This window comes from Grampus griseus, assembly GCF_964374135.1.
Source record: "Grampus griseus genome assembly, chromosome: 2".
In the NCBI taxonomy this organism is placed as follows: Eukaryota; Metazoa; Chordata; class Mammalia; order Artiodactyla; family Delphinidae; genus Grampus; species Grampus griseus.
The window spans coordinates 84598362-84622855 of NC_139018.1; the positions used below are offsets into that span (position 1 = coordinate 84598362).

General features: G+C 37.7%; 1 protein-coding gene across 2 annotated transcripts in view; it reads right to left on the bottom strand.

Annotated features, from left to right (window-relative positions):
* Positions 1–24494, bottom strand: part of INO80 (INO80 complex ATPase subunit) — a gene marked incomplete at its 5' end in the record, with an annotated part of 102910 nt that overhangs the window by 70019 nt on the left and 8397 nt on the right. For both annotated transcript variants that reach the window (XM_082648866.1, XM_082648865.1), the window contains 10 exons: positions 629–713; positions 1875–2017; positions 2459–2518; positions 8783–8878; positions 9756–9836; positions 10316–10525; positions 11611–11678; positions 12581–12776; positions 15665–15868; positions 17487–17540. In XM_082648866.1, coding sequence (XP_082504992.1) covers positions 629–713; positions 1875–2017; positions 2459–2518; positions 8783–8878; positions 9756–9836; positions 10316–10525; positions 11611–11678; positions 12581–12776; positions 15665–15868; positions 17487–17540 — 1197 coding nt within the window. The remainder of the gene's footprint in view (positions 1–628; positions 714–1874; positions 2018–2458; positions 2519–8782; positions 8879–9755; positions 9837–10315; positions 10526–11610; positions 11679–12580; positions 12777–15664; positions 15869–17486; positions 17541–24494) is intronic.

Below are 24494 nucleotides of genomic sequence, written 5' to 3' on the forward strand. Positions count from 1 at the left end.
TGCTAATAATAACTCTAGATCAGGGGTCAGCAAATTACGCCTTGTGGTGCCAAGTCTGGTCTGCCATCTATTTTTGTAAACCAAGCTTTATTGGAACACAGTCACACCTATTCATTTATATCTATCTATATATATATAGCTGCTTTCACATTACAATAGAAGGTTGAGTAGCTGTGCAGTGACTATATGGCCTATAAAGTCTAAATATTTATTATCTGGCTCTTTACAGAAAGTTTTCTGACCCCTATTCTAGAAGATAAAATTATCTTCCCCAAAGAAAGAATTTTAGCTCCTCTCAGTGTCAAAGAATATTACCTTTTTATTCTAGTATAAAAATATCTCTGCATTAGATGAGTAGCATTCTTAATGTGATTATGATTTATTATATAAGAAACAAAGGAATAAAGAAATTTATTTGCCTTTTGCCAGAGAATAAGAAAATAGTAATGATGCCCCCCCCAAAAAAACCACTTAGGGCAAGCCATGGTCAAATTCTTCCTTTTATGTGGGGATTGTAATTTATACAAAGCCGTAACACTTCAGGTAGGCATGGGTAAAGAATTTTATTCTGTGTTGGAGCCACTCTGTTTAATGCAGACATAAAACTGAGGTCTTTACTAGTGCCTACCTCTGCCATGGTGTTCTGAATGGGGGTCCCAGTTAGCAAAAGCCGATTCCGACACTGAAACTGCAAGAGTATCTTCCAACGAACACTGTCCAGTAAGATGAATTACAAATTCCAAGTTAGCAGTAAATATTCACCCTATTGAGACCCCTTATTTCTAAAAATGCTTTTCAAAAAAATAACAAACACTCAAAATCAAGGATCAATACTCTACCATGAACACAATTGAAAAATATTACTCAACAAAGCTGACGACAGGAAATTTCAAAGGAACTGACTCTATACTGAAAACGTGGTATTAGGGTATACATTAAAAAAAGCCCTCGAATAGCAGAGTAGGATCCTTTCTGGCTTGATAAAAGTCCTCTACTACCTTTGGTCAGTTTTGTTGATACAGACCATATAATTATAAAGTATTATCTACAGTAGTAGGTTTTAAAATTATTACTCTATGCGCTTCCAGTGTGAGTTTGGAGGGAGCAATGGAGAAAGAGAAAGGGTGTGAGAAGAAAATGCAATGTGAGTCTACTGCTCCTGGCCACAAGCATGCCCTACTTCAAAAGAGTAAAATATGAAATAATGCTCTTTAGAGGATGGAAAGTTCCATGGAAAATACCATCCTGCCAGTTAACGTGGACTTCTAAGAAAGCCCTATGGGCTCACCAAGAGTTAATAAAAATCCATCAAACCCAAGGTCTAATACCACTGAGTAACACTTTCTAGTCAACCACTCATTTACTATTCATTTTGGGAACTTAAAGGTATTAGAACATTTTAAACATGTAACTTCCAATAAAAGGATTCTTGGGCGTCTAATAACCATTCAGGGACTAGGATAACCTTCATAAAACAGTAGAAGCTACAATCCACATAATGTAACATTCTACTTCCTACTAAGATCTCCTGTCTAAAATAAGCCCTGAAGCAATGAGCGGACACCCCTTCCTCCACAGAAAATTTCCTTGAAGAACAAAAATCGGTTAAAATGCCATAATTATTGAATAGGGAGAAAAAAAGCTGAGGAAAATCTTTATACTCTAAACATTAATATGTATATTCCATGAAAATGCAAAAGAGAATTTATGCCTTCTGGTCAGATATATGGCTTATGCAGAGACCATAAGACCATATATAAGCCATATACCATGTTTTCAAATCTCTCTGATCTTCATTCACATGTGTGTGTATATGAGACACACGTATCTATATATCCTCAGTCCACAGGCTTTATTTCTACTACTCATGTTACCTGGAACTACTCTTGAGCGCCTGAGCCTCATCCAATACCATGTACTGCCACTTGACTCGCTGGAAATACTTTACATCCTGCACCACCAGCTGGTAACTGGTGATAACCACATGGAAGGGGGCATCCTGAGTGTAGAGGGTCTTCTGCAAACATAAGAGGGCAAGGGTGAAAAGAGATACCTAACAAGTCATAATAAGACAATGAGGAATGGAATTCATTTTCTAAGGCCAAGAAGTTTAAGATAGCTCTAAAGATATACTTCTCCAATGTAGGAGATGTGCAGTGAATTAAAAGCATAACTGTTTTTAAGGTAGTTACCTTAACCACAAACCTTGTTAAAAACTAGTCTTCAGCTTATTAAAGAAAAAAGTTCTTACTTAATCCTGGACTTCAAGTCCAGCTGATTGTCTATAACAGGAAAACCATTGTAAAAGAAAAAAAGTACACTTGCCTAGTGTCCAGAAACATATAAGAAGATTTTATGTAAGTGAAATTACTCAAATCAACTGGAGAAATAATGACTGCACATATGTGTGAACATGTATATGTGTGTGTGCATGCGTGTACAGTAAGCTGAAAGTTACCTGACTCCAGAACCTCCTGATAACTTTTCTATCATGAGGATTTCCCCAATATGGTAGCACCTGGAAAAAGGACCAATATACAGATTATTTCCTAGTGATAATCTTAAAAGTATCATCACAAATACGTTATTCAGAATGATTTTTTAAAAACCTAATAGAATGAATATAAGAGTTCCTCTTCTGTCACTGCCACACTAGGTGCTGGACTAGCACTCCTCCTACTGACCAAGTTAAAACACAGATACAAAACATTTGTTTGAAGGCTTCAGAGAGCTACTGAGTCAGTGGAGAATTATACAGCCCAGATCTAGAAAAGAGAGGAAAGCCTGGCATCTGGAACATGTTCCCCCTGTGGGTGCTGATCCTTCCCAAAAGTTCTAGTTGAGGCTGAGAAACTGAAAAGTTGTTTTTTGTTTTTGTTTTTTTTGTTTTTTTTTAAAGAGACACAGGACCACAAAACAAAAACTGTAGTTCAAGGAGGAGGGATTCTGATAACCACCCACCTCCCTGGCCTTAAGTTGGGAATCAAAAGATAGATACACAGGGTTCCCTGGTGGCACAGTGGTTGAGAGTCCGCCTGCCAATGCAGGGGACGCAGGTTCGTGCCCCGGTCTGGGAAGATCCCACATGCCACTAAGCGGCTGGGCCCGTGAGCCATGGCCGCTGAGCCTGCGCGTCCAGAGCCTGTGCTCCACAACGGGAGAGGCCACAACAGTGAGAGGCCCATGTACCACAAAAAAAAAAAAAAAAAAAAAGATAGATACACACCTGTAGTAAAGGTAAACTATACATACACTTGCTTTATCAGGTACTGAATCCTGGTTTCAAATCATCTCAATTCCTGACTAGATTAAGGGGGCTTTGGATTATTATTGCCCCAGAAAAAAAATAACTATAGGCAAAAAAATCCACAACAAAACCCCAAACACACATTAATCCTCTCTCAGGAAGAAGAAAACAGTATCCAGAGCCCACAATTATCTCTACAATTTTTCCTATACAATGTCTGGCATTAAAACAAAAACAAAACAAAACAAAAAAATCAGATATGGAAAGACTAGACCACATAACTGAAAACCAACATGAAATATAGATAAAAGAAACAAACTCACAGGAGATCTAGATAACAAAAATTTTAGAAACAAACTTTTAAAAAAATGCTAGTTTTGGGCTTCCCTGGTGGCGCGGTGGTTAAGAATCTGCCTGCCAGTGCAGGGGACACGGGTTTGAGCCCTGATCTGGGAAGATCCCACATGCCGCAGAGCAACTAAACCCGTGCGCCACAACTACTGAGCCTGCGCTCTAGAGCCCGCGAGCCACAATTGCTGAGCCTGCGTGCCTAGAGCCTGTGCTCCACAGCAAAAGAAGCCACCCAATGAGAAGCTCATGCACCGCAATGAAGAGTAGCCCCCACTTGCCACAACTAGAAAGAGCCTGCGTGCAGCAATGAAGACCCAATGCTGCCAAAAAAAAAAAAAGCAAGTTTGTTCATTGAATTAAAAGATTGAGAATTTCAGTGGTATACTAGAAAGTATAAAAGAATCAAAGAGAATTTTTAGAACTGAAAAAATATAATTAAAATTAAGAATTCAATGACGAGGGCTTCCCTGGTGGTGCAGTGGCTAAGAATCCACCTGCCAATGCAGGGGACACGGGTTCGAGCTCTGGTCTGGGAGGATCTCACATGCTGCAGAGTAACTAAGCCCATGCACCACAACTGCCGAGCCTGCGCTCTAGAGCCCCCGTGCCACAACTACTGAGGCCCACGTGCCTAGAGCCTGTGCTCGGCAACAGGAGAATCCACTGCAATGAGAAGCCCACGCACCGCAACAAAGAATAGCCCCTGTTCGCCACAACTAGAGAGAGCCTGCATGCAGCAATGAAGACCCAACGCAGCCAAAAATAAATAAATAAAACAAATTAAAAAAAAAAAAAAAGTAGCCGGGGGTGGGGCGGGGAAGACACATAACATACAGAAAAACAACCATAAGAAGTAGAACTGGAAAACACAGAACATCTTTAAAGTACAAAAATTTATTTTAAAATTAAAAACAAAAAAAAGAATTCAGTGACGAGTTTAACAGCAGATAGAATCAGCTGAAGAGCTGATTAGTGAACTTGAAGAGAGGTCAGAAGGAAATATCCAGACTAAAGCATGGAGAAACAAAAGAATGCAAAATTCAGCACTTTTCTGTGATGTTTCGAAGTGTGACTTTCATTTTTTTTATTGTTATGGGGCTCAAAGTGCTTCTAGAATCCGTAGCTTGATGTCCTTTGTTCTTTTGAAAAATGTCAGCCAAATGAAAGCACAAATATGCAAGGAGGAATGAAGATCAATGAGCAATGAATATGTAAGTAATATGAATAAATCTAAGTAAGTTTTAAATGTATAAATAATAATGTCTTCTGGGGTTTAAAATATAAAATATATACAAAAACAACAGCATGTAAGTCTAGAGAAGGCGGATGTAGTTACAGTACTCTACTAAGGTCTTTGTACTGTCTGGAAAGTATTAACAGTACTAATTTATATTACTTTGAAAAAGTTAAGGGTGCATGTGGTATTCTCCTGGGTATCTACTGAATAACAGAATGAATATATAATTAGCAAGTTTAAAAGGGAGAGAAAAAAAAAGGAATGATAAAATCTAATCAATCCAAAAGGATTCAAAAGGAAAAAAAAGTAAAGCTGAACAGGTGAAAGAAGCAGAAAGCAGGGACTTCCCTGGTGGCACAGTGGTTAAGACTCTGCACTCCCAATGCAGGGGGCCCGGGTTTGATCTCTGGTTGGGGAAAGAGATCCCAAATGCATGCCGCAACTAAGGAGCTGGTGAGCCGCAACTAAAGACCTGGCACTATCAAATAAATAAATAAATATTTTAAAACTAAAAACTAAAAACCATAAACACAATAACAAACCTATTTAAAAAAAGAAGTAGAAAGCAAAGAGCAAGGCAGCAGTTTTAAACACAATATATCAATAATTACATTAAAAGTAAGCACAGATATTCCAAATAAAAGGCACGAAATACACCTTAAATGTAAGGCTATAGAATGGTTAAAAGTAAAAAGACGAAAAAGATACCATGCAAATACTAGCCAAAAGAAAGCTATTTAATATCAGAGAAAATAGACTTTAAGGCAAAAGTCTTAAAGGAGGAATTTCATAGTAATAAAAGGTTCATTCACCAGGAAGATAAAATTATAAATTTGTATACATCTCACAGCCTCAAAGCAAAAACAAAAGAAAACAGAATGGATAAATCCATAATTGTTGCAAATATTAACACACCTCTTTCAGTCAGTAATAGGAGAGGCAGACAAAAAAATCAGTAAAGATAAAAAAGAGCTGAACAAGTTAACAAACTTGACCTAATCAACATATATACAACACTGTATTCAACAAGTACAGAATAACTATTATTTTCAAACACACAAGGACATTTATAAAAACTGACCATATGCTGAGCTATGAAAGCAAAGCAACAAATTTCAAAGGATTAAAATAATAAAAAGCATGTTTTCTTATCAGTGGATTTAAGCTATAAATAACAAAAAGATACCTAGAAAACCATCCTTTGTGTAGAGAGTAAAAACAACACTTTTAAATAACCCATGAATCAAATAAGAACTTACAGTAGAAGCTGACAGTATTTTGCATTGTAAGATAATGAAAATGTGACACATCAAACCTTTGGATGGCTACAGTCATGCTTAGAAAGCAATACCCTAAATATACATTAGAAAAAGCTGAAAATCAACAATCTAAGCTCCATCTCAAGATGACAGAAAAAGAAAAAAGTTTACAAAAAAAGTAGACAAGAATAATAGAAGAGCAGAAATAAATGAAATACAAAACATACAGAATAGCCAATTTCAGGAATGAAAAGTGGTACATTAACTAGAGAAAAAATGTAAATCTTATTTCATGAGGAAAAGGAGGTCAGAGGCAGTAATCATACTAGAACCATAAAATGAGTGTTACTCAGACACCTGCCAAATAAAATGAACTTTCTGATGTTATCATCATAGATCTAAGTATCTTTTGAATGTAACCAGATTATAAATCTGAGCAGAGTCTACTTCTAACTATGTTCTACAGGGAAGCAAACACATTTCTGACAATTCAAAGGAGTAATGGTAATAGAAACAATGAATCAATAGAGCAGAGGTCATTAAACTTTTCCTATAAATGGCCAGATAGTAAGAATTTTAGTTTTGTAGGCCACACAGTCTCTGCCACAACTACTCAACTGTGCCTGTTGTACTGTGAATGCAGCCATAAATAATAAATAATCAAAGGTGTGGCTGTATTCCAATATACATGTATTTAAATTTCATATATCATTTGCTACGAAATATTTTTTAATCAACAATTTTAAAAAGTAAAAACTATTCTTAGCTCATAAGCTGCACAAAAGAACACGTGGTGGATTCCTCAATAAGTTAAATATAAAGTGACTTAGCAATTCCACTCCTAGGTCTATACCCAAAAGAACTGAAAACAGGACAGGTGTTCAAACAAAAACCTGTACATGAATGTTTATAGCAGCACTATTAACAATAGCCAAAAGGAACAACCAAAATACCCATCAACAGATGAATGGATAAACAAAATACAGTATACCCAGATAATGAAGTATTATTCACTATAATATTATATGTTATAATATTATGACTGAAATATTATTCAGTCATAAAAGGAATGAAGTGCTGATACATGTTATAACATGATGAACCTTGAAAAACCTACTAAGTGAAAAGCAGCAGCCAGACATAAAAGGCCACATTCCAGGTATACAAAATATTCACAATAACCAAACCACAGAGACATAAAGCAGATTTGTGGTAGCCAGGGACAAGAGGGAAAGTGAAATAGGGAGTGACTGCTTAATGGGAAGGAGATTTCTGTTTGGTATAATGATAAAATTCTGCAATACGATAGCAGTGATTATTGTACCACACTGTAAATGTACTTAATACTACAGAATTGTACACTTTCAATTGGCCCACAGGCCATATTTTACTGACCCCTAGACTAGAGCTTCAAAAGGAAACTCCACGTGCAAATGAAAACTCAGTGTCAGGCATGGGTATAAAGTCAAAGGAGAGGTACCAATGATGTAAGTAGTACTACATTGCCATCTATCGGCCAGTGAAGGAAATATTGAAAACTTTAGTGGTTTGGAAGAAAATTTTAAGACAATTTTTCAAGCTCCTAATTGTTTGACATGTACTAAACGACAACAACAAGAAAGCAGAAAAAAGATGAGGGGCTCCTTATTCAATGTGAAAAAACCCTAGAGAAAATATTCAATAAATTGCCTTAGAACGATCTCACCTCCTTAGAAAGTTAAGAATGAGTCAGCCAAGCTAAAAGCCATATACCTAATGTGCCTTGTAAACAGTTCCTAAGTCTATTAATTCAGCCGCAAAGGTGGGGCCACAGACACAAAGGTGCCCCAAAGTGGAATATCCCAGACATGTCCCTATTCCTTATAAAGTATAAGCCAGAAAAACACCTCCCCCATGACCTCTTAAATTGCATAGAACCCATGATTATTATGGAGACCCAAGATCAGAGATCATGTCAATATCTCTTGATACATATCTCCAAAAAATCCTCCTTACCATGCAACTTCATTATCATTATATTCCTTTAGGGACAAAACAAATATTTAACTCATTTCCTTCTTTTTACTTGCAAATAATATAAAAAATCCTACCCATTCTTTCTTACATCCCAACAACTTTGCATAATTAAATCCCTATTTAAATCTTGTCCATACTTGATGCAGCATATTTCCCTGCTGATCACATCCTACCTAAATCTCAATTCTTTTCCTCTGAATTAGTTAAATGCAACTCTCACATTATCTACCTTAGACATTATAATCTGGACCAAGACTGAAGAGCTGGCTTTGGAGTGTCAAGAAAATAGATAATCTATGAATAAATTTGAAGGGGGAGGAGTGTGGACAACAATGCCATAAATTACAGTATATGTACCTTGATTTATCAAAACCTATATTAAGCCAGCAACGCAGACATTTTCTATTATGGCAGTACAACTAGGAGCTACAATTCATGTCGTCAATGCAGCAAATCACTCAAACTGGACTTTGTCTTTCTCATAAAACATAAGGATTTAATATGCTCTTTTATTGCTCCCATCAGTAACTTTGATAGGAAATGTATGCAAGGTTATTTTGAAAAAAAAATGCAAGAAATTAAAAGCTATTATGAGCAATTAAGTAAGTAAGGCAGCAAAAAAGGAGTCAGAAAGTTTATTTTAAAAAGCAAGAGAATTTTGTTGATTTTTACCTTAAATTTAGGAACAAATCTAGTAAACTCCTGGTGCCAATTGTTAAGTGTAGAAGCAGGTGAAATTATTAAGAAAGGTCCCCAAATGTTCTCTCTCTGAAACAGAAAAACTGGGTCAGCCAACTGCAGGAAAACTGAAGAAATTTAATTCAAAATTATAATTAACGACAAGAGGAGTTTAAGAATAGGAGATGCATTACAACAAGAGAAATGGTTCGTATCTCCCATACCTGCACACTCAATGATAATATCCTATGTTAAGAAAAATAATATTCTATGTTAATAATAACACAGGCAAGGAAGTTGCTCGCACACACCTTGAGGAAAAAAAAACCAAGCAATTACTCCCCACCCGCCCTTACGGGTCTTAGTTTATATCATTCACAAAGCACTTATGACATACTGACTTGTATGTGTTGCTTTTCCTTATACTAGATGATCACAACTATTTTACTATTATTTAATTGGTATAGAGTTTTCTGCATTTTTCAAAATGCTTTCACGCATTTCTTCTCATTTAATTCTCACAAATTTCCTGTAAGGCAGATAGTATCCCCACTTTGCAGAAGTGGAAACTAAACCTCACAGAGTTAAAGTGAAGTCAGGTCAAAAGAGGCTAAGTGAATTGTCCAAGTTTACACTGCTAGTAAGCACAGAGCTGAGATGTGAAACCAGGTCTTCTGATCTAACTAACTACAGTGTTTTTGCCACTACAATTGTGGTTCTCTACAGAAGTGGGAGATGGGGAATGAAAACACACATGCTTAGAAACTGTCCTAGTCTTCTTGAAAACCAGAATGTTTCACCACACTGTATCACCCACCCTGTAAAGGCCTTGAAGGCAAGGAGCAAGTCCTACTGTCTTGGTGTGCTACAGAGTCTAGCGTACTGCTTGATAATGGCTGATTCTCAATAGAAAATGACCCTAGGATGGACAGAGAGGAAGAAGAAAAGACTGCATGCATCTACCCACCTCAGCCAGATGGGCAAGGAGGGCAATGCTCTGTACTGTCTTACCAAGTCCCATTTCATCAGCAAGAATGCCATTAATACCCTGGAAAAAAAATACACATAGTCAACACCTCTCACATTGCATTACACAGGGTTCAACTTACTGCCAAAAAGAACTACCCAAAATGTCAGACTTGTTCAAACGAAAGTGACTAGAGATACCCAGCTTCAGCACTATTACTACTGTAATGATTCCTTTTGCCAGTTCCACAGCTACAACTCTGAATCATGAGACAAACACGCCAAAGCCAGTTTTTCAGCTAATCTAATCCAGGTACAAGTAATCAGGTTTATTACTAAGACTACTTAAGACAAACTTTATACATGATGCAAATAATCCCCAATAAAATCTCCAGGTTAGAAATATACAGACATCTTTCTGATTCTTGTCAAACAATAAAGCTTTTTAAAAAGGATGAAATCTAAAACATTATCTTGTGCTCATTTCACAATACACTGAACCAACGACTTTAGGAAAACAGATAACAAAACAGAGTGGGTATGAATAGTTCTAAAATTTACCTGTTCATAGAGATTTGCCAACCAATTCATGCCTTTCAGCTGATAACCTTTTAATTTGCCATTAAAAATTGTAGGCTGTGGAATATCCTCACCAGCCCGGATAGATGGGTTTGCCAGGCTATAACTCTCCCCAAACCCAGTGCCAGACTTGTTTGCTGCCCGTAGGGCAGCTGCTCGACTTTCTTTTGCATCTTCATCAAATGACCTTGTCTGGAAAATAAAAATATATTAGAAGAAATATATAAGAGGAAAATAATTAAATTCAAATAAAATTCATAATGCCAATATATCTAACTTGTGCTAGTTCGAACAAACTTTCTGATAATATAATGTAATATATTACATGTAAGCATAATACACTTGACTCTTGAACAACATGGGTTTGAATTGTGTGGGTCAACTGATACGTGAAGTTTTTTCACTAAGTATGTGCAGGAGTACTACTTGATCCTGTGGTTGGTTGGATATGTGGATGTGGATCCATAGGTATGGAGGGCTGACTGTAAAGTTATACAAAGATTTTTGACTGCAGGGTGGGTCGGCACCCCTAACTCCCAGAGTTACTCAAGGGTCAAGCGTAAAGTATATTACTAATATTTTAAAATTATTTTAACAATTATATTGAGAATACATTTCTGATAGGCAGTAAGCCATATTACACAATTACTTGCTTCATCAATGAATTTACTAAGATTTGATATAAAACCTGTTTGATTGGTTGGGGTTGGTGAGGAATAGGTTGAGTTTGTCTCTATCCTTGATTTGGACCCTGTCAAAGTTACACAGGGGCTCCTATGCAGTATATTAAACTGTATTTTCCTTACTTAATTTGATCTAACTGCAGTTTCTTTCTGATTTCATTAAATGTCACTATATCATGAACAAGCAAGTTATTACTAAAGTAAAAGAAGGTGCTAACTTAGCAGTTTTAATACATGATATAACTTTCTTAACATGCAACAGTGTGGACTTTTTCACTAAACAACCATGATCCACTTCATTCTATATTACCCATGATCACCAGGAAGGACAGAAGAAAAAAAATAGACAAACTGTCTTAGCGTCAATCAACACATTCTTAAAGCTCAGACAAGTGAATGCTCGTTTCCCATCTTTCCTCAGGTATTCCTCTATTACTCTAAAGTAAATAGAGACACACACACCCCCAATGCAGTCACATACACATGTACACATCCATTAATGTTTTTAACTGAAAATATGATTAAGATTAAAGGAAGACCACCTAAGTAAAAAGTTGTATTTCCAGGGCCCAACATTTCATTTTTAAGACTCACCCGCGCCTGATGAATATGGTAAGCATTTTCAGCATTCTTCAGGGCCTGGGCTTTGAAATGGTTACTATCTGAAAAGGGAAACGTGTACATCATAACACCTCATTAACTGATCTCCTTTAAGGATGCAATTTATACTAGCATATGTGGATCCCTGACGCCCACATTCTATTTATCCCTAAGTTCACAGAGGGTGAGGGAGAAGAAAGGCTCAAATTACTTGACAGAGGTAAGGACTTGGAAGTGGCAATGGAGGCAGAGGGCTGCCATGGTCTCTAGGAGCCAAAGCCAGCTCACAAAAGCCACCTCACAAAAGCCACCAGGAGACTGAGCCCCAGTCTCCCAATCCTGCGTTTCTTGCACGAAGCAATGCCGATGCCGGGAAAAGCAAGACAATGAGGATTCAAAATTGTAATATATTTACACCAGGTGATTCCAAAAGAAGAAACAGAGACTGTGTAAATCCCAACATAATCTGAAGCACTCTCATTTTCTCTTATTCTTACTCAACATGATCTTGACCACTATTCTCTGCGAACTTCCTCTCAAACTTTACCCCAATTCCTCCCTCTCTGTGTGGTCACAAAAATACCAAAACAGTCTCTTCTCATGCTTTACTCACATCACCAAGAATCCTGTTATGTGAGAGATGATTTTCTCTAATTAGATATGTTCACTGAATTCTTCTGATACAATATCTTTTATTTCTACGAACAAATCAACACACAAAATATTCCCAAATTTGCAAGATCATATAACCACACCCTTTCTTTTTCAAATTCTTTAATAAAAGTTTTTTATATGCTTATTTTATACAAACATTCACACTTCCCCTACTCCAATAAAATAAATCCCCCTTTTGATCAATATTACCTATTGATCAAGACAAAACGTGCAAGAATTAATGAGTATAACCTGAGATATGAAAAAATTTTGGGTACCTCCTTCCTCCCATTCCTGATTCAGGACTCACCATAATCCTCCTGTGTGATGTTAACTACCACCCCTCCACCAATGTCAATTTGTCTCTGTGTAGAACTATCTTCCAGTTTCCTTAAGATTTCTTCCTGGATCCCATCGTGACCCATGTCTCGTTTGCGACTCATGAAATGGGCATACAACTCTGTCTGGGTGATGAGGAAGTTCAGTTTTCGCTGCTGCCTCTTGGCCTAAAGGGGAAAAAAGATGAAAGTGAAAAGAGTCAAATCACCAATCACATACAAGGGTAGTCAACAGAATTCACTATACATAGTTTGCAAACAATTCCTTTACAAAGTATTTACCTTTAGAAAGGTAAAAATTGTTAATGAACAAATTTTATTATAACTAAGTCAGTGGTACTAAACGCAAGGAATAATCTTCATTTATAGCCTAATAATAACCTATGTTTTGCTCTCCTTTACAAAATAAAATCTTTTTTCCACTAGGCTTCTGTCTAAAATGCTTATTTCTTTACTGTATTACTTTTCTTTAATGGCACTGAGATACCAACTAAATTCAAACAACATGCTTTACTTAATAACTTGGGTGATAAATACACGTGTACAGCTTTATTATTTTTAAAAACATAAATGTGTCCAAAAATCTTCTCTAACACCGAAAGGCAAAATAAATGACGAAGAGCTATAAATTATTCTGAAAGTCAATGAAGGAGGTATATGAGAATAAGAAGCCCATGAAAAAAGAAAATGCTCCCCAAAACAGCCTACTGTTCACCTGTGATAATGATAGCTATAAAACATGAATATAGACCAAATACAAAATCACAAGCACATATACCTTTTTTTAAAATATGAGAAAGCTAAATTCAAAGTGCCTCTGAAATAACCTAGTAAGAAAAATAATCATTGTCAGTAAAAATAATTCTTCAAGATAAACAATAAAATGAGTAAGCAAATGATTCAAAAGACTGAATTATATGAAATACAGCATATACAATAAATACCAAATCAAAGAATCATTATTCTGCATGAACTATTTTATAATAAAATTCATATGAAGTATACTTGATTTATCCTTGATCCACCTCCCCAAGAGAAAAACAACAATAAAATAAGGAACATGGCCAGGAAGGACATAAGTCCCAAAGTATGCTACGCAAAACTAGACTTTCTCCTTAAGGTTTTATAACACTTTAGCCAAATTCAGATTAGAAAAAAAAATCTGAGAGTTTGAGAGAAAACTGATTTATTTTCATAAAGGATACAGATGTTCATGTTCTAAAGCTAAAGTACTGTCAAGAAAACCTTTCTAGGAACTTCCCTGGTGGTCCAGTGGTTGAGACTCCGTGCTTCCACTGCAGGGGGCACGGGTTCATTCCCTGGTGGGGAAACTAAGACCCCGCAAGAGGCACAGTGCAGCCAAAAATTAAAAGAAAACCTTTCTAAATTAAACCATAAAAAGTAACATTTTCTTTAACTTTAAGGAAGTCAACTACTATGTGCCTAAATGAAGAAGGCAAATTAAGGGAACAAGGATACATCAAAAATGTCTTAATTCGGGGCTTCCCTGGTGGCGCAGTGGTTGGGGGTCCGCCTGCCGATGCAGGGGACATGGGTTCGTGCCCCGGTCCGGGAGGATCCCACGTGCCGCGGAGCGGCTGGGCCCGTGGGCCATGGCCGCTGGGCCTGCACGTCCGGAGCCTGTGCTCTGCAACAGGAGAGGCCACGACAGTGACAGGCCCGCGTACCGCAAAAAAAAAAAAAAAAAAAAAAAAATGTCTTAATTCAAAAATTCAAAGAAAAAGACACATAAGTCAACATAATCACAGATGAAAGCCTCATCAGTTAGCTATCAACATAACTGAGAGAATGTCTCACAAACCTAGATCATAAGCCAAGTCAGTTTCAAAACTTCAAGATCTGTGACTAACTCAAATGCCTCTAAACTCAGTGAGCAAATATTTCCATTAGCATCAAAAGTTTACTAACTCAATAATATGTTTATCTTCCAGGCAAAGAAACAAGTCACCCAGGGACTTAAGAGAACTGGGCAAAATCCATATTCCCCCTCAAAGGCATGAGACAGGAGGGAAGAGAACTCCAAAGAGTCTCCACGGCTCTGCTTTGACAGGAGTACTACCTATACCCGAAAGAAAACATTCAATCCTGATTCCCTTCCTCCTCCAGACCTCAACTGTCCTTCCACTCATCCCAATGGGCTTACCAATGGCAACATAATAACTCTGTCCTCTTAATCTCTCCTCTTGCTTCCCTGAATAATACTCTCAGCTGATACCAAGCTTAGCAAGAGAACTGACTGCAAGTTAAAACAGAAAAGTAGGCGGCAGCAGGTGGGGAGGGGGGAGGTGTCTCAGAAAACTGAGCTAGTTGTCCATTGTCCCTATCTGGCCCTAAATTTGGCAACCAGCCCTCATCTTCCAACAAATCGAAATTACAGCCAGCATCTGGAACCAAGCCCAGATAAGCTCTAAGCTGTTTTCTTTTTCTTTCATTCCTTTTCTTTTTTTGTGGGGGAAGGCTGGGGAAGGGTGTCCTCCAGAAATATTCAAAAGAATAAGGCTACAAAGAATAGAGGAAACGGGGACTTCCCTGGTGGCGCAGTGGTTACGAATCCGCCTGCCAACGCAGGGGACACACGTTCAAGTCCTGGTCTGGGAAGATCCCACATGCCGCGGAGCAACAAAGCCCGTGTGTCACAACTACTGAAGCTTGCACGCCTAGAGCCCGTGCTCTGCAACAAGAGAAGCCACTGCAATGAGAAGCCCACACACCGCAACGAAGAGTGGCCCCCACTTGCCGCAACTAGAGAAAGGCCACGTTCAGCAACGAAGACCCAACACAGCCAAAAATAAATAAAATTAAAAAAAAAAAAAAAAGAAGGGAGGAAGTGAGCACAGAAGAGGGGTGAAGGCCAGGGAGAGGGCCTTACTAAAAGAATAAAAACAGAACTGATTTACTGGACTAAAATCAAGTTATGTCTTAAAATATGTTTTCAACCATTTCATTAGTTAGATTTATAACTTATGAAATGCTAACCAATCTCTTAATATGGCTGCAGCAATTATGGTTTTCAAAATTTCATGCTATTGCCCTACCTCCCGCATTTCTTCATCCAACTTTCGCTGCTCCAAGGCTTCCTTCTCTGCACGTTTGCGGTGTTCCTTCTCCACCTTCTCATACTTCTTCCAGTACAGAAGCATTTCCTTGGTGAGGCGGCGAGCACGAGGTAAGGTCTCCTTACAGTTTTTCTGGGCCTGCAAGGCAGCTCGACGCACCTCCTTCATGCATTGGTGGGCGAGCTGCAAGTGACAACAATGTTATCACATTGGAGGAGGACCAACACCAGGGCCACTTCTCCCTGGACTCTAAACCACAACATCCCTCAACCTGTTCAGGGCATATAGTCCTCCTATGGCCACATCTCTTTCTCCCTAATCTGATTAACGTCTCTATACAGTCCTATGAGCCAGTCCCAGACCACAAAGTAATATCAGGGATGAGAAATCTACAGATACATTGCCTTAGAAGATGAAAAAAAAGTATAATAACCTAAGATGTTCTGGGAAGTTTTGAAATATTATCATACACATTAATAATAAAAGCTTTCGGGAATTCCCTGGCAGTCTAGTGGTTAGGGCTCTGCACACTCACTGCTAAGGGCCCGGGGGTTCAATCCTTGGTTGGGGAACTAAAATCCCACAAGCCGTGTGGCATGGCCAAAAAAAATTTTTTAATAATAATAATAATAATAATAGCTGTCAGTGTTTATTATATGCTAGGCACCATTCTAAGCTTAACATATATTAAACTAATTCATTCTCCACAAAAACACTGTGAAGTTGATATTTTATATATAGATGAGGATGAGTGACTAGCCCAGGGAAACACAACTAGTAAGGTTACCTCATCTAATTCTCACAATACCCAAAGAAAGTTGCATTAATTCCCTCTAAGGGGAAGTATTAATACCATCATTTCTTAGATGAAGAGACTGAGCACAGGATGACGGCATGATTTGCCCAAGGAATTAGCAGTTGGCTATGGTCTTACCCCCCAAAATTTGAAAACCAGAAATGCGAGGAAGAGCAATTTTATTTTTAAAATAGATTGAAAAAGAAATGGAACTGAGTTATTTGTAGTGAGGTGGATGGACCTAGAGCCTGTCATACAGAGTGAAGTAAGTCAGAAAGAGAAAAACAAATACCGTATGCTAACACATATATATGGAATCTAAAAAAAAAGGTTCTAACGAACCTAGGGGCAGGACAGGGATAAAGACGCAGACGTCACCACCTAGAGAGGTGGGATAGCGAGGGTGTGAGGGAGGGAGATGCAAGAGGGAAGAGATATGGGGACATGTGTATATGTATACCTGATTCACTTTGTTATAAAGCAGAAGCTGACACACCATTGTAAAGCAATTATACTCTAATAAAGATTTTTTTTAAAAAAAGAAAAAGACACAGACGTAGAGAATGGACTTGAGGACACGGGGTGGGGGAAGGGTAAGCCAGGACGAAGTGAGAGAGTAGCACTGACATATATACACTACCAAACATAAAATAGATAGCTAGTGGGAAGCAGCCGCATCGCACAGGGAAATCAGTTCGGTGCTTTGTGACCACCTAGGGGGTGGGCTAAGGAGGGTGGGAGGAGACGCAAGAGGGAGGAGATATGGGGATATATGTATACATAGAGCTGATTCACTTTGTTATACTGCAGAAGCTGAAACAACATTGTAAAGCAATTATACTCCAATAAAGATGTTAAAAGAAAATAGATTGAGAACATTTAGAAACTCTCTTAAGTACTATTAGATTAAGTATCAACAGGTCACAAGAGACAAGAGCAGCAACCATAGATCTAAATAATAAGAACACATTCCAGCAAAACATAAAATGGGAAATATAATCGTACCTTGCGGCTATTGGTGAGAAACAGGTTACGAGCTGAAGCTTTCTGCTTGTTGGCCTAAAATAGTTAAAAACAATAATTCATTTAGGATTCTTTTTTGAAATACAATTGTGTAGACTGGCACCGTACTTTACTGATCTCCTCAAAGATTAAAAAATAAAATGCCAAACCAAGCGTAGTCAAAATACATTACTTCTTTCAATTAAAATAAAATACATTACTTCTAAGAGTCACCCAAATGTACCAACTCAGAACCACACATAAAGCTCCTAAAGCCTCATTAAAAAAAATAAACTGGTGTTGTATCTGCCTTAAATTGAGTCTTCTGTATCCTTCTGGAAAGAATTTAAGCTATATTTAAGGCTTGAAGTGAACTAGGAAAATGTAACAACATACCCTAATCCTAGCACCACCCTGATTTAGAACACTGCTTTCTAGGGCCAATATGCAAAGAAGCTGAGACAGCAGGGCACTCAGATACAAAAATCATTAGGAGAAAGGTAAACTAGCTTCTTAGTTTGTGATTCTAGCCCTACCTCCAGCCAAGGCAAACCCACTGCCACTATTATTCAATTTTTACCACCACTTGACCTCATTTTCTTCAACAAAAATTCCAAGGCAGACCTAACACAATATGACTCAGCAGCCCACAACCAAGTCCCAAGCTGCTTATTATGTCTACCACTTCAGTTAAAAAAAAACTAGCTTCAATAAAGAAACCTGATTTTAACCATGATGGTCCATTTATTTGATGTGGGAAAGAAGAGGCAGAGCTGAGTGGCTCTCTGACTATTAAAGAGATCTCCCCCAGACTGTAAAGAAACAATGGGTGCGAAGTTATACAAAGGGCCTGAAAGCCATTTCGATAATAATCCCACCTCAGACTGTCTGACTGAGGGAATTTTTAGGGCTTTTAATAAAAACTTTCTCTAATTCTAAAGCAACTATTGCCACTTTAAAGATAAAAATCTCAAATATTCCCACTGAATTCCTTATCATCAGAGGGCATCATCTGAAGCCTCTTCAAGTATGAAACAAGTTTTTCTGTAACTTTTCCCATCACGAATGTTCATACAAAGTCAACAGGCACATGCAAAGGTGCTCAACATCACTAATTATCATAGAAATTCAGTCAAAATAAAAATGAGATATCACCTCATACCTGTCAGAATGGCTACCATCAAGAGGACCACAAATAAATGTTGGAGAGGATATGGAAAAAGGGAACCCTAGCACACTGCTGGTGGGAATGTAAATTGGTACAGCCACTATGGAAAACAGTATGGAGGGCCCTCAAAAAACTAAAAACAGAACTACCATATCGCCCAGCAATTCCACCCCTGGGTATACATCCAAAGAAAACGAAAACACTAAGTCAAAAAGATACACGCACCCCAATGTTCATAGTAGCACTATTTACAATAGCCAAGATATGGAAGCAACCTAAGGGTCCAACAACAGATGAATGAATAAAGAAGATGTGATACACACACACACACACACACACACACACACACACACACACACACACACACACACACACACACACACACACACACACACACACCGTAATATTACTCAGCCATAAAAAAGAATGAAATTCTGCCGTTTGCAACAACATGGATGGACCTAGAGGGTATTATGCTTAGTGAAATAAGTCAGAGAAAGACAAATACTGTATGTTATCACTTACATGTAGAATCTAAGAAATAAAACAAACGAATATAACAAACCAGAAACTGTCTCATAGATATAGAGAATAAACGAGTGGTTACTAGCGGGAAGAGGGAAGAGAGGGAACAAGATAGAGGTATGGGATTAACAGGTACAAACTACTATGTATAAAAAATAAAATAAAAAATAAATAAATAAATAAGCAACAAGGATATATTGTATAGCACAGAGAACTTAGCCAATATTTTATAATAACTTTAAATGGAGTATAATGTATAAAAATTTTGAATCACTATGCTGCACACCTGAAACTAATATTATAAATCAACTATATCTCAATTAAAAAAAAAGAATGCTCAAACATATACTCTCTCTCCAGAAATATAATTGCAATGGAGGGAGGGGAAGTAATTGCACAATGCAGAGGCACCATCATACTAAGGGATCAAAGCTAGTATCACAATATAGGGACAGATGTGTCAAGTGCCTCCTGATGAGGTATGTCAAGAACATATCACTCTCTAGTAATATTGCCAAAAATGCATAATTCAAATCTAATCCCAAGGAAACATCACACAAACCCAAATTCAAAAATATTCTACAAAATTATATACTCTTCAAAATAACAATGTCAGGAAAGAGGAAGGCTAAGGAATTGTTTCAGAATAAAGGAGATTAATGAGACATGACAATTAAATGCAACATATAGTCCTAGATTGATTCAGGGATGGGGAAAGTGCTATAAAGGACATTATTGAAACAAGTGATGAAATATGAAAACCTATGGGTCAGATAATAATTTTTAATACTGCACTGTGGTTATGCACTAGATGATTTCCTTTTTCTTCGGAAACACACAATTATTAGGAGTAAATTTAGCACAAAATCTCAAACTAACCCTTAAAGTGAGTGAGGAAAAAAGTATGCATTTATATGGCAAAAGAAAATGAGGCAAACAGGTGCTAAATACAAGTAAAAGACACATGGCAGTTCCTTGCATTATTCTTGCCATATTTTTTCTTTTTTTAAATTTTTAGTTAATTTATTTATTTATCTATTTTTTGGCTGTGCTGGGTCTTTGTTGCTGTGCACGGGCTTTCTCTAGTTGGAACTACCGTTCTATTTTCAGTTTTCTAAGGGACCTCCATACCAATTTACATTCCCACCAACAGTGTGCTAGGGTTCCTTCTTCCCCACATCCTCTCCAACATTTGTTATTTGTGGTCCTTTTGATTAACAGCCATTCTGACAGATGTGAGGTGATATCTCATTTTTGTTTTGATTTGCATTTCTCTGATGATTAGCAATGTTGAGTATCTTTTCATGTACCTGTTAACCATCTACATGACTTCTTTGGAAAAGTGTCTATTCAAGTCTTCTGGCCATTTTCTGATTAGGTTGCTTTTTTGATACTGAGTTGTATGAGCTGTTTATATATTTCGGATATTAATCCTTTGCCAGTCATACCGTTTGCAAATATTTTCTCTCATTCTATACATTATCTTTTTGTTCTGTCAATGGTTTTCCTTGCTGGCCAAAACCTTTTACATTTAACTAGGTCCCATTTGTTTACTTTTGCTTTTATTTCTTCTTTTGCCTCAAGAAACAGATCCAAAGAAATACTGCTACAACTTATGTCAAAGGTGGTTCTGCCTATGTTTTCTTCCAGGAGTTTCATGGTTTCAGATCTTATCAGATCTTCTCAGGTCTTGAATCCAGTTTGAGTTTATTTTTGTATACGGTGTGAGGAAACTGAACTAACTTTAGAGTTATGGAAAACATGCAAAAAATAGTAGAGTTCCCTTACTACTTCCCACCCACGCTTTCCCTAATTTTAGCAACTTATATAACCATAGTGCAATTATTAAGAAAGGAAATTAACTGCCCTTTAGAGCCCATGAGCCACAACTACTGAAGCCCGTGAGCCACATCTACTGAAGCTCGCATGCCATAACTACTGAAGCCCATGTGCCTAGAGTCCATGCTCTGCCACAAGAGAATCTACCGCAATGAGAAGCCCACGCACTTCAACAGAGTAGCCCCCACTCACCACAACTAAAGAAAGCCCATGCAGCAACAAAGAGCCAATGCAGTCAAAAATAAATTAAAGTTCCCTTTAAAAAATAATAAATAAAAAGTGATGCCTCTTGACACTTACGAATTTAAAAAAAAAAAAAAAGCAAGGAAATTAACACCAGTAAAGTATTAACCAAATTATATATAGATCTTATTTGAATGTCAACAACTTTTCCACTAATATCCTTTCACTGTTCCAGGATCCTACACAGGATCTCACAATGCGTTCATTTAGTTGTTCTTCTCCTTAATCTCTTCCTGTATGTAACATTTCCTCAATCCTTCTCTTTCATGTCCTTGACACTTTTGAAAAGCACCAATCAGTTATTCTGTAAAGTGTCCCAAAATGTGTGGTTTTCCGCTGTCTCCTCATGATGGGAATGACATCATTTACTATGGCAAGAATACCAGAGAAATGATGTTTTGATGATGTGCTCCTCTCAGTGCATCACATCAAGGAGTTCATGATATCAAAATTTATATTACTAGTGATGTTTACTTTGATCATTTGGTTAAGGTCCACTCTGCCAGTTTTGAAGCTATGCAACTTCTGTTTCTCCTCTACCTTTTGCCCTCTAATTTTAGCATTCATAAATGGATGTAGTCTGCAACAATTATTACTGTGGTATTTGCATAAAGATAATTTTATTTCCTTCTACACTTTCTAATTGGAATTCCTACTGAAAGGAAGAGTTGTTCCTTCTACACTTTGTCTATTCAAGTATTTACTTATAACAGTATGGACTGACAAATATTTCTTTTATTCTATGGGTCAAAATCCAGTATTATTCTTATTTATTTTGTTGCTCAAATTATTCTAAATTTCGCCATGAGTCGCTCCTTCAGGTTGCCTCCTGTGCTCTTTTGACAAGCCCCACCTCCCCCCAATCTTTCTTCAGAACTTCTTTACTTTCTGGCACCACTTAAAAATGTTTTTCATTTTGTCTTTGGCTGCCCTGCACGGCTTGCGGGATCTTAGTTCCCTGACCAGGGGTTGAACCCGGGCCCCGGCAGTGAAAGTACAAAGTCCTAACCACTGGACCGCCAGAAAATTCCCCAAGGTTCATTTTGTATTTTCCCTGCTGAGTTCTGGAATAAGGTACTTCTTCAAGGAGCCTTGGTTCCTCTTATTAGAGAATAAAAGTTGTTTAGAAATCAAGACCCAGGGACTTCCCTGGTGGTGCAGTGGTTAAAAATCCGCCTGCCAATGCAGGTGACATGGGTTCGATCCCTGGTCTGGGAAGATCCCACATGCCACAGAGCAACTAAACCCGTGTGCCACAACTACTGAAGCCCGCGCACCTAGAGCCCGTGCTCCGTGACAAGAGAAGCCACTACAATGAGAAGCCCACGCACCGCGACGAGGAGTAGCCCCCGCTCTCCGCAACTAGAGAAAGCCCGCTCGCAGCAACGAAGATGCAACACAACCAAAAACAAATAAATAAGTAAGAAATCACGACCTGGTTGCCAGGTATCTTCATTGTTACTGGGGTGTCACTGCTTCTAGGCCCTCTCAGCAAACAGAACCAGAAAAAATATAAATATGCATGCTAATCCATGCATACACACCCAAGTATATTTCAGTTATCTATCTGTATGTGTGTATATATATATGAAACCATGAATTTATACTGATACCTCTGATCCCAGTCAAACTTCATGGGCTTCATTTTAGCTTTCCCCTTCTCCTTACTTATAACTTCTTTCTCCAGCAGTGAGAAACTGGCTCATCTACAATATATTTACTTATTTGTTCAATCCTAGTATACACATAAAGTAGTTTCAAAATTGCTAACCTATTCATTACCCTATGAGAAACACTTTTACTATGTCAATCATGGCATTTACGCATAGTTCCATCAGTCTTTAGCCTTACATATCCAATCAAAATAATGTTCTCCTCAGTTACTTAGATGAGTTCTTTCTTCCCCACTCCCTGCAACTTGATCATGTTACTCATTTCTAATACAGTTAAGTTCATTTGTTCCTACTTTTATTCCATTTTGACCACACATCCCCCCAACCTCCCTCTCCACCCACATCCTGGTTGGTTTAATACTGGAAGTATATCAGAAATCTGTGAAACATTACTATGGTTCTAAAAGTCAGCCTCATACAAAATATACTCAAAGACTCCTTCCTCCTCATCCTTGCTACCCTGTTCCCATTCCTTCCCTCCTTTCCACCCTTTTCCCACTTGCCCTCTATAAGGAATCAATCACTTTAATTTCTGCTTCATCCTTCTTGAATTTCTTTTGAATGAATTAGCAGATATTTGTGTACTTTCTTGTATTCCCTTTATTCTTACATGAAGGGTATACTTACTTTTTTGTGTTTTGCCTCTTTCACTTAACTGTATGTCCTCGAAATTACTTCAAATCAGTTCAGGGAGGTCTTCTTCATTCTTTATTTTTAACAGCAGTATAATAATCCACTGGATAGATCTACCATCGTTTAATTCAAGGCCCATGTATGAACATTTAGATTGTTTCTGTTATTTTGCAATTACACATAATGCTACAATGAATAACTTTGTTTACATGTATTCGTGTATGGTTGCTTTAGCTTTAAGGTAGATTCCTAGAACTGGTAGTGCTGATTTTAAAGGTAAGTGCATCTGTAGATTGCTAGGTGTTGCCAACTTACCCCACAACACAGTCCTAATTTGTATTCCTATCAGTAATTTATGAGAGCACCTGCTTCCCCACAGGCTCCTTAACAGAATGTGTTGTCATATTTTTAAATTTTTGCCAGTGTGATAGGTGACAAATAGTGTCTAAGTGTTATTATAATTTGTATTACCCCAATTATGAGAGACTTTGAACCTTTTTAATATGTTTTAGAGCCATTTTTATATCTTTCTTTGCTAACTGTCTATTCTTGACATTTTCCCATTTGTTTACTGAATCTGTGGTCATTTGTCCTTCCATTTTTTTTTTTAATATTTATTTATTTTGGCTGCACTGGGTCTTAGTTGAGGCATGCAGGATCTTCGTTGTGGCATGTTTAGTTGTGGCATGTGGGATCTTTAGTTGCAGCATGTGGGCTTCTTAGTTGCGGCATGTGAACTCTTAAGTGTGGCATATCTAGTTCCCCGACCAGGGATCGAACCCAAGTCCCCTGCATTGGGAGCACAGAGTCTTACCCACTGGACCACCAGGGAAGTCCCTGTCCCTCAATTTTTAATAGTTCTTTCCATATTATTAGAGGTAACAGCCCTTTGACTGTAGTATTCAATGTAAATAATGCAGACTTCCCTGG